At 41.7% G+C, this 11722-nt stretch overlaps 1 protein-coding gene across 1 annotated transcript; it reads left to right on the forward strand.

The window, feature by feature from the left end:
• The first annotated feature begins 10618 nt into the window (after nucleotides 1–10618).
• LOC115679354 (LRR receptor-like serine/threonine-protein kinase EFR) lies at nucleotides 10619–11410 on the forward strand. Its single transcript, XM_030602942.1, has one exon. The coding sequence runs from the start codon at nucleotides 10619–10621 to the stop codon at nucleotides 11408–11410; it is 792 nt and encodes a 263-aa protein (XP_030458802.1).
• The last annotated feature ends 312 nt before the right edge of the window (nucleotides 11411–11722 follow it).

Raw genomic sequence — 11722 nt, forward strand, 5'->3', positions numbered from 1 at the left:
TTAAAAATAAAATTGTGAAAGAAGAAGAAGAAGAAGATTTATGGAAAATGACTTCCTCTTTTGTTCATGTTTTCCCTCATTGAGGGAAAATGTTTTCCAAGCCCCCCCCGAACACCGAAAAATTCGGAAAATATTTTCTAGTAAAATATTTTCCGCCAAACGAACACAGCCTTAACAACTGATAATTTTGAAAATTACACGAATGGGGTAGTTGAACTTTGTTTCAACATTGTTTCTAACTTGCAATATAAATTTTTAATTTATTTAATGTGATCCTTAAACTTTGTTCAATATTCAATGTAGTCCATACACTTTTAAGCATTTTCATATACTTTAGGGACTATATAAAACATTTACTAGTTCATGAGACATATTGAACAAATTAACAGTTTAGGGATTATATTGTACATTTGACCGAAGTGCGAAGATCACATTGAATAATTATCAAAAGTTCAAGAACCACATTACACATTGGACTAAAATTTATGTACCATTTGTGCTATTGTCGCCTGATAATTCTACAAGCATACTAGTCATGTGATCGTAGGCTTCAGCATGACTCTTTGATGGTTTAAAGTGTAAATTTGCGTATTGAGATATGTAAAGTGTAACAACTTTGACAAAAAAAAAGAATTATGTTTCGTTTATTTCACGAAAAATCAATTATTTGAAAATCTTTTTTTTTATAATATTATTTGTATCGCTTAGAAAAATTAATTGAATGGAAATGTTTTCATTATTTACAATAGTTTATGCCTAAACTTTTGGTTAACAATGAAAAGTTTTTAGTTGAAATATCTTCGTAAATGAAACAAATGATCATTAAAAAGAAAAGAATTTCCTATTAGTTAATTTTTTGCGAAGTAAACCACCCTAAATCATAGCTTTTGTGGATGAGAAAATTGCTTGAGATACATATTTGGTGTGAACCTATGTAGCCTTATCCTATCGAGAATATTAAGTTCTAACAATTAACTAGAAATTATAAAAAGGACAACTAATAAAAGAAATGGATTTAGTGGCCATGTTCTCCTAGTAAAAACATGTCACAACCTCCCTGAACCGATCTTGCCACCTAGGGGGTTTGGCTAACGGATTGCTAAGTCTAAACTTAGGACTTAACTCGGGCTCTCCCAAGCTTATATCAACTCGCGACCTGAGGTTTATGTTGTTAACATGCAAATCAAATTTTATCTAGGAGTCGCCACTAATCAATTTTTCGTGGGTCGATTAGACATCTAAGTAAAGCGTGGGAGAGTTGCTTCACTTCTACAAACCAGAGATTCAATGAATACGGGGACTTGATTACACTAATTAATCAACTAGTGCCCTTTCGGTACCTAGCCTTGTTCTATCACAACCTAATGTGTTCACACAACAGTCTTACCAATTGTGAGTCTCAAAGTTCTATCCCTAATCATGCTAAAGGAAGCAACAATCAATATATGAACCTAACATGCCTAATCAACCATATGCAAGATTAAATTAAACACGCAATTCAAAACCTGTGAATCTACCAACGTGCAATCAAATATGACACCAATCACATAAAAAGGGCAAGAAAAGGCAATTCCAAAGCCCAATTACTATTTTTTGGTTTTCAATTTTTTAATAAAAATATTAGTTTTTAATCAGAAAATAGGGACTCGGGACGGGCCTTGGGGCCCAGTCCGAATATGGCTTGCAAACAGGCCTTCAAACCAAAAACAAACCCAAATATGCCAAATTAAACCCAAGACTCACTACTCTTATAATAAAAATTTAAGCCTAAACTCACCAAAACAACACGCCAAGCCCAAGGCTCACTAATTAGTCTAAATGAACCCAAAGTCCACTACTATAGTACTACTCTCGGCCGCTCCTTCGCAAGTTTCCAACTCACGTCTCCTTCTCCAAGCATGCCCAGAACACCCAAAGATTAGCTTACTGACTCCAGAACATCAACATTCCAGCCATGAACATTATGCTTCACAGTCAGTCGATACGCACTCATTCATCGGACCTCTACCGTCGGCCACATATTCAACCATCACCTATTCTCGACTACCGAACATTTGACATTCAAAATCGCAAGATGAAAGGACTAATAAATAGAGTTCAGAGAAGCACGCCAACGTGAAAGTCTCAAAAGATTGACGTTTCAAGCATGGACATTTATCATTTCCCCATGCGCAAGGCGTGGGGCAGTAGAACGCTCAAAGAAAATCTCATGCTCAGACTTGGTTTGACGATGAAAATAACGCTCAACAAACGACAAGGAGTTTATAAAGATGTGGAACTTGCTTACACGCACGTAAGAACAAATGGAAATCAGCAAAGCTTGTGCACAGGCTGAGTTGGGCATATTGTCAAACATGTGGTAAGCAAGTCGAAGATGAGACATTGAACCTTTTTCAGACTCGAATTGAGATATAGACCCAACGGAAACCATCACGAGACCAGCCAAAATAACCACATCAGCGCACCCAACTTAGCACACGTATGGACCCCGAAAAAAGAATGAGCAGGTTTTACGGGTCGGCCAAACAGGGGAAGACGACAAAAGGTTCGCGGAGCGAGTGACTAATCTCGCAGACCCTTTACTCGGCTCGAAGACGACGGTTAGAGGGTGCGCTCGACACAAATCGTGCCATGGCCGACTGCCTCGACGCCTCCGAGCCGAGATCCTCGGGTACGGGGGCTCGGGACCAAGAAAAGGGGCTCACTGGAAACACGAGCGCTAGGGAGTGGGGTGTTGGGGACGTTGGCTGGGAGAGTCGTCGGCGAAGGCTCGGACACGGTGGTCAGATGCGTCATTTGTTATCGGCTTCGCTTCTCACTCTCCAGATCTCTCTCTGGCTCTTTCTCTCCGTTGCTCTCTCCTGGGAACTCCAATCTCTCCCCTCCGGAACCCCCCCTCCTTCCGGAAGTCCCCCCTTCTCTCTCTCTCTCTCTCTCTCTCTCTCTCTCTCTCTATGCCCAGTTGCCCACTCCCTTTTCCTCTCCTCCATGACATCTCCGAAGGCCACCAGCCAGAGAGAGTCTGGGACAGCCCCTTTTCTTGTTTCTTTTGACCTTTCTGCCATGGACATCCCTCTCTCTATCTCTACTCTACGTTTGTGACAATCTATGATGTGCCTCAACTCCCCTTTCTTTTGTCCTTTCTTCCTTTTTGCTTCTTTTGTGAAAGTGTGGATGGAGTTCAAAGAGGGAGAGAGAAAAGATCCCCTTGGTACCAGTCCATTGAGGAGAAGTGTTCACTTTTCTATCTTTCTTTTCTTTTTTCTTTTTAAAATATTTATAATGATTTTTTTAAAAAATAAAATAAAAATAGAAGGAAAGGAAGATATGTTCCACTAAATTCTATTAATGCAAATGTGCCTAATATCTCTGTGTCGTGTAATTTAATGAAAATATTTTTGCTTAGGGGTTAAAAATAAACCCCTAATCTTCTATGTACTTAAACTCTAAATGATTAAACAAAATTTGAATGTCACTTGATTTGCTAGTGTCTAAATTTAACCGGTTCATAGGGCTTGTAGGTATTTTATAGGCCAGCTTGCCAGGTCTCCATATCCGTGCCCTTTAATTGTTAAAGAAGCATAAAAAATTATATTCAAATTAAAATATGAGATCTTTGTTAGCTTGTAAATTAATTTAACATTTAAATTGCAATGTTGTCCAGTATATTGTAACATACCATTACTATTTATATTTTAGTGAGAAGGCTTGGGCGGGAATGAAATTTTTAGGAGAATTTTTAAGGTTGAATTCCAGTGAGATGTATTGTAGATATGTATCTTATGTTTTGACTATTTGAATATAAGCACATCGGATTTATACGTTCATAGCACATCCATTTCACATACATGGACTGAGAAAGGGCTTATGGAAAGCCCAATTAACCTCGTTGAAATCTGGTTTTGGACCATTGGCGCATTCCTTTTGTTTGGCTCTCAAAGGCCCCAGATATGGTGCGAATGTGTTCACCACAAAACTGATTGGACTTGGCTTCCTTTATCTAGATTGTCATTACAAAATATCGACAATCTAAAATTTATAAAGATAACACAATTCGTCTTTTTTTGTGATGAATTAAAAACCCTCTATATTTCAACATTTTCATTCATGATGGAGCATTGCGTGTAATAACCCTTATTATGAACAAAGCTTAGAGATTTGTGGTAGAGAAAACTAGAACCGGAGATAGTATGCTGATCAAATTACCAAAATGATAGGAGTGTGAAAAATTTCCCTCGATGTCATGAATGACCTCGTGAAGCCTAACCTCAAATTAAGGCCGTGGGCCAAGGTCATTCATGGTAACTAACAATCCCTAATCAAGATTGAGCTGTGACAAGGCTGTGGATAACCTTAATTGAGGTTGTCCATGGCCATACGTGACCTTAGCACGCCAGTATCGCAATCAGGCTCTAGCCTCCTTTTAAGCCATGAATGGCCTACGTGACCCCTAATGTCAAATTGAGGTCGTAGGCCAAGGTCATCCATGGCAATTAACGATCTCCAAATCAAGATCAAGATGTGACAAGGCTGTGGATGACCTTCATTAAGATCGTCCATGGCAATACGTAGCCTTAGTGAGCTGCTATCGCAACCAGGCAATCGAGGAGCATGCACAGAGAGAGAGAGGGAGAGAGAGAGAGACCCTGTGATCGTAAAAGATGGAGGGTAGTGGCATCGGGGTTTGAGGATGGGAGCCGACAAACCTAGCCATAGTATGTACGACGGCTAGAGGCTTTCAATGGTGGTGGTGGTGGTGGCTGAATTTAGGGTTTGGGCGGTTATGATTTGCATTAATTTTTGTTTTTAGGAGAACGGGTTTCAGAGGGTACGGGAAATTTAGAATTTGATGAGAGAATTTTCAGAAAGGAAATGTCATTATTTTTTTTATATAAATAAGACCAAAAAAATAACCATGTGAATGTACAAAGTAGGGATGTACAAAAGAACCGGAAATTGCACGAACCGCTCGTGACCACCCGAAACCGGTGGTTTCTAAGGGAACCAATCTGGTTCCAGGTTCCAATTTTTGGGAACCAGAGGGTACCGGTCAGGTTCTCGGTTCCAGGTGTGAAATCGCCCGCTGGCCCACCTAGACCGAACAGGTAATATAATAATAAATATAATTTTTTTTTAAAAAAAAAATCATAAATCCTTAAACTAAACCTAACTCTCTCGATGCTCACTGTGACATCCTGAAATTTGTCCATTTGGGGTTTATGAAATGCTTGATTTTATGAACGTACTCATAGTTAGTTTTCGCCCGGAACTGATCATTCCTAGGATACTAACCAATAGGGAAAGGCTGACTAGAGATCTAAATTCATACGACTAAGAGAAAATTCGATCGTGAATTGACTTTCGACCATAAAATCGCCGAGGTGACATTTTGAGCCACTGTTGGCCGATCCAAGGATAGTCAGGGGTCAGTCCGCTACTGTCAGAGTAGTGGATCGCGGGTGATACCGCCAGACCACGAAATGAATTGACGAATGATCCTGAAACTATACCGAACGATCGTACCCCTCGGATCTAGTGATCGTTCCTCACGATTTAAATGACAACCGAAGTCGTCGCGAACCGAATAAAATTTCACGTGACTCGATTTATTATCGGTCACGGATCGAATATGCGAATTTTCACAACGAGCCACTCGTTAGTTTGAGAAATACTCGAGTTGCGTTTAATAAAATTTAATTATTTAATTGAGCCCAAATCGGACACCGGAAAATTAGGAAGTCACAACTAAGCGCTAGGATGACGTTGTGAATGGGTTGTGCAATTTTGGAATGTCCCGATTCCTTCGGAAAAATCCGATTTCGATGAGAAATGAGGAAAGTGACCATTTTACCCCTAAGAGTTTGTAAAGGGCATGCTTTATGGTAGAAGGGCATTTTGGTCATTTTGCCCTAACTTTTTGGATTGGACAATTTTGCCCTTGGAATTTTATGAAATTCCCATAATGCCCTTGGATATTTTTGGTAAGATTTGATCTCGGCCGTCTGTTTCAAGATAAGATCGAATCTGGACCGTCGATTTGGATTGTGAGAGAGGGGCAAGATGGTAATTTGCCACTTTTGGTCAAAATGTGACTATTTAAGTCCAAGACCCGTTCTCTCTCCTCATTTCCTCTCTCTCTCCCTCACGGCAGCCACCCCCCCCACCGAAACCTCTCTCTCTCCCTCTTTCCCTCACCGCCGATCGCCCCTTTGGCCGTACGTCGGCGCCACCGCTCACCGCCCGCTGGCCGCCGTACCACCGCCGCCACCCCAAGCTGTCCTTCTCTCGGTTTTCTCTCTCTCCTCCTCTTGGCCGTGAGCTGGTCAGCCAAGGGAAGCCGCGCCACCGCCGTGCGCCGATCGCCGTCTGCCGTGCGCCAATCGCCGTCCGCCGTGCCAAGCCGCGCCATTCGCCGCCGTCCCCGTCAATCACCGCCGCTTGTCGCTCTAGCCGAGGTAGTCTAGGGCTCGGTAAGTCGCCCCCTAAACCCTATTTAGGATATCGGGTATTAACGGACTAGTTTAAACGCGGTTTAGTCGGTTTTAGGGGTTGATTGAGGTGATTATAGGTAGATTAAAGGAGAGCTCGATCTTTCATTGTGTTCTTGGATATCCTTGTGGCTGTTGGATGGTAGTTTGAGCATTGTGGAGTGAGTTTTGTGGGTTGAAATTGGGTGGATATCAACTAAGGCTCGGATCATTGAAATTTGAGGTGAATTTCTGATTCGCGGTTACTGTACCCGTCCGGTTTGCTATTTTTGTGGAGAATTGTGTGGGCCGAATTTGAGGAAGATGTCTTCATGAAAGTTTCTCCCAACATCTTGAAGTATGACATAATTTAATTTGAGAATTTTTGGAAATCATCGGAGGCCATTCGGAAGTCCATCTTTGGACCGAAATTCGTGTGCTGGAAATACTGTTCCTCCGACCTTCGGGTCTGTTCGAATTTTTATAAATTTTTCCAGACCCATTTTCACAATACTTCCTTCACAAAACTTGTTGGGGACATTTGTGAATATGACATATAAAAATTTCAAGGTTTTCTAAAGTGATTTGGGTACTGGATGAGATGCATTTTTATGGTCAGGTGGCCTGACCGGACGGGTTGATTTTCATCTGACTTCAAGTGACAAAAAGAGGTGTTTATAGTTGGAACTGGGTTTCGAGTTCTTCACGAAAAATGTTTATCAAGATGTTTTACGCAATATATCCAAAATTTAGAATTTTTGGAGTTCTTTTACTATTTATTTTGATGAGATTTATGTCACTGTGTAAACTGCCCAATTTTACCCCGATTCTTTGGATGTTCATTTTTATGAGTGAAATGGCAGGGGTGTCGAGGTTGAATGGTTGCTGCCCTCGTGACTGGAATTGATGCTTGAATTTTTGTTGTATGAATTATTTTGAGGATGAAATGAGGATGTTTCGGGGCTGGAGTGAGACTGATTAGGGTGTCGGACGTTGTGGATTGAAATGACGGACATATAGTCCGATTTGGAGACGATTTGTGTCGGTTTGAATGGGCTGTGATGTGACTGTGTCGTGGTGCCCATTATGACTTGAATTATGCGTGGAAATGTTAAATTTGTGCCTTTGAACGTGGCTGTGTTTGTGGGCCCGTTAGTGGCCTTGTGTGTTTATTGTACCGAGATTTGATGGACTGAAATATGCTTGATTGTGTGCACGCTTGGGCCGGACTGAATGAATTGTCAAATAGGCCATATCGAATGCTTGGTGAGCATGAAAAATGTATGTGAATTGTTGCGTGCACGGGCCGCGTGTGATTGGCCAACTGAGTGGCAAGTGGTTGTTGAGCATGTGCATGAGCAAGAAAGCGAATGTGGTGTGGCATGTGCGATCGTGGGAATTGTGCCGTCCTGAGACGTGTACTTCAACGCGGGACGATGCCCGGTATTACCGGAAGATTGCCAGCCTGAGGCGTGCACTTCAACGCGGGTTGTGCAGTAGGTGGTAGATGTTGAGCCTGAGGCGTGTACTGTAACGCGGACGAGAAACATGGCCTGAGGCGTGTACTGTAACGCGGGCCCTAAAGTGTTGTGATAATTGGTCGCAGTGAACCTAAGGCGTGTACTGTAATGCGGGTCACTGGCAAGTGGTATGGAAAGGAATGTGATGAGGCAAGTGGAAATGCATGAAACGTGATTTAAGCATGCATGTGATTACATATGATGTGATTGCGACTAACGTGCAGGTAGCCCTCATGATAGGCCGGGTAAGAATGATTCATGTGCCTGCGATTTGATTATTGAATGTATGTGATTGTGTTTTGTATGAATGTCTGGAGATACGTGATAGCCTAGGTGGGGTTTAGGGTGTGTGCTTATTGAGATGTGATCTCATGGTTGTTTCAACCAAACCATTTCAGAGCACCCATCCGAGCCATGAACCTTCCGTCGCCGCTGCTGCAGCGTTTTGGGATTGTTATGTATACTAATCATGATGTGGTAGAGTTCCCGATCGAGATTGAGGCCGATTCGGAGTCGTCGGATGAGCCTGTGCCTGATGAGGATTCGGATGAGGATTCCGAAGAGAGTGAGTTAGAGTGGACGCCAGCAGAGGGCGTAGGGATTAGTTTTGGAGCTGAGGAAGAGTCTGGAAGTGTTCTATTTTGGTGCAGCGTTACCCAGGCTACTAATCTTTTGAGATATCGGTGGGTTGCAGTTTAGTAGTTCAATGTGCATATTTTGCTTTGTGGTTTGTAAATGGCGATTGTGGCATAAGTTTTTACTGTAAATGGATATTGTATTTAAATTGAGGTATAGTATAAGATTTGGTGGTTTGGCAATTTATTCTCCCTAGTACCCATGGTAAATCATTGTCTGGGTGTTCGTTGTTTCCGCCGCGATTAAACTCTGATGGGTTTCTTTTGGGTCGGCGACTCCTGGGACGTCGCACTATTCCGACCGAAGAGGGATATCGTGTGCTCGATGGGGTTCGGGGCGTGACACTCACAGCCTCACATTGAGCCGAGAAACGCCTTCTTTCGCTTTTGCCTCACGCTCACTCTTCTCTTTCGATGCTCACCTCACCGTCTCCGACTCTCCATCTCCGTCTCTGTCTCCATCTCCATCTTTCCGTCTCCGTCCTTGGCTAGTGAGACCGGTTCCATGGACCATCCGGGAATTGGACCAAATTGGACCGGCGGCCCGGTTCCCGGGTGGATCCATGGAACTGACGGGTGGTTCCCAGTTTCAATTTTTCGGAATCGGTCCTTAATGGGCGGTTTCCGGTTCTAGGGTGGGAATCGCCCACCCGGACCATGCTCACCCTTAGTACAAAGTGATGTCTAAAGGCAAAATGCAATATACAAACTGGTATCTTCAAAATAAAGGAGGGAAAGTAGTACAGTACTGGAAAAAAAACGTAAGGTATGGTTTTTCATATTTTCACTTATAGACCTCAATTTATTTTCCCTCTTAACCATTTAATTTTAATTTTTCTTCATATGATCTTGTTCTGCTTTTCCCTTTTCTTTTAACTTTATAATTCCGTCATTCCTCCGTCCTATATCATGAGACTCACTCATATAGTTATTTTTTTTTCCTTTTTGGTTTTTTTTAGTTTATCCTATTTACCGTTTTATTTCTTTATATTTGCAAAAATCGCATATTCACTTTGCTTTCATAATATACTGATTTATCATTTTTGTTCTTTTCCTTGATTAATATGTTATCCCTATTTCGAACTCAAATGCATGAATTGGTGAATCACACATGTTTATCACTAGTAACTATTATTGAAAGATAAATGTAACTATAAAAACATGAGTTAGCAATGGCCGTCATTATTGGTCACAACCTAACAATAACTATAACATCAAAAGACATATATGGCTTTTCTTATTTTTGAAAAGGCTAATGGAAAAATATTTTCTTTCGAAAGTTTACTAAAAAGACTTTACACGACTCTAGATAGATTTGAATGTCAATATGTGCAACTCAAAATACTCAAGGCGAATAACATTAAGTAAAAGTCAAATCTCAAAAATTAAAGCTAAAGTAAAAAAAAATAGTCGATGTTCAACCATTTTCTGTCCCCTCGAAAACTTTACAAAACGAGGGTAGTACAACATGCTATGTGCATAAATTTCTAAGATATGTTTAAAAAAGAAATAACTTATTATAGTTGAAAATTTGCGTAATAATTCTTCCTTGTTGTCGCAATCAATCCCATTTGGCATCCGTCCATGGGAGCTTTAGTCAAAGGTCCATTGGGACCCCCACAGAGAAAACAAAAGCGTGTGTGTGAACATAAAGAACGGGCCATCTACGGAGCCAGGCATGATGATTTAGTAAGGGGTTCTCCAAGCTCACCTCTTGGGAAGGTCTCAACTCAAATGGCTTGTTAGGCGCGATTGTTTGTTCGTGGAAAATTGCGAACAGAATTCGTGGGGTATTGCGAGTAGCATTTTTTTAAAATTTTGAAAACGATCATATCATGTGAGAATGTTGACGCTCAAAACTCATTTTCAACCTGCAATATCTCTGAATTCTGGATCATGTAGAGACACCATTTGGTAGTTTTTGGTATGAATTACTAAGAACAGGTCCTAACTAGCAAAGTGTCTGTTGATGCAATCAAAAGAGAGACTGTTCATCATGGGGAAGTTAATCTTTTTAGCACTTCTTGAGCTTCTGTTAGCTTCCCTATTGATGTTTCGGCCCGCCGTTTGTTCCAGCAACTTCACCGATCGAGATGCTCTCCTCCACTTCAAATCAGCGATCGAGGTCAACCCGACCAACACGATCAAAGGTGGCAATTGGACCGTGGAAGCAAACTTCTGCGAATGGATCAGCGTCGTTTGCAGCAACCGCAGGCAGAGAGTCGTGGCTTTAGACCTCTCGTACATGGGTCTCCAGGGAAGACTCTCTCCTTACCTTGGCAATCTCTCTTTCCTGGTTTCTCTTGATCTTACCAACAACAGTTTCTATGGCACGATTCCGAAAGAGATTGGTCGTTTACGCCGCCTGAAAGAACTCGTACTCCAATCATACCAGTTCGAAGGAAACATCCCTCTTAACTTAGCCCAGTGCCAAAATCTCAAATTGATGTCACTCGCACTGAACAAGCTAACGGGTGGCATACCAAGAGAATTCGGCGCCTTCCCTGAGTTGCAACAATTGTTTCTTAGCTTCAACGACTTAGGGGGTCAAATTCCAAGCTTCCTGGGCAACATATCCACATTGCAGGTCATTGGTTTGGTCATGAACAAACTCACAGGTTCGATTCCTCCGACTCTTTTCAATAGATCGCTCACGAGTGTCATGTTGACGTACAATGATCTCTCTGGAAGTCTTCCCTCCTATCTTTGCTACCGTTGGTCTAACATTCAGAGGCTTTTGCTGTCTCATAACCAATTCAGTGGCCTGCTACCCGAGATGCTAACCTGATGGGTTTTCTTTGTGAATGATGGGCCGCTCATGATGGGCTAACCCAGTCCATGAAAGGAAATAACTGCACTTGGCAGTTATTGTCTAGACACAAAAAGTGAGAACACACGTAAGAGTGGGTGTGTGTTGCATTTTTTCATCATCAGAAACTTATTCTCACAAAAGGACAAAGCAGAAGGGATTTTGTTCAACGATCTAAGGATTGTTCTCTCTCTCGAGGCTGCGATAAGTGCATTTAATCTGTGGCAAAAGAGGTATGTTCGTTCATGTAATATACTTCAAACGATCGGTGATTCAAGTATGAAAATGGGC

This window comes from Syzygium oleosum, unplaced genomic scaffold (genome assembly GCF_021117445.2).
Source record: "Syzygium oleosum isolate NSW1041296 unplaced genomic scaffold, Sole_v2.1 Sole_v2.04, whole genome shotgun sequence".
NCBI classification, from domain to species: domain Eukaryota; kingdom Viridiplantae; phylum Streptophyta; class Magnoliopsida; order Myrtales; family Myrtaceae; genus Syzygium; species Syzygium oleosum.

What these genes read in the sequence shown, in the direction of transcription:
- LOC115679354 (XM_030602942.1), top strand. Translation starts at nt 10,619, where the DNA reads ATGGGGAAGTTAATCTTTTTAGCACTTCTTGAGCTTCTGTTAGCTTCC.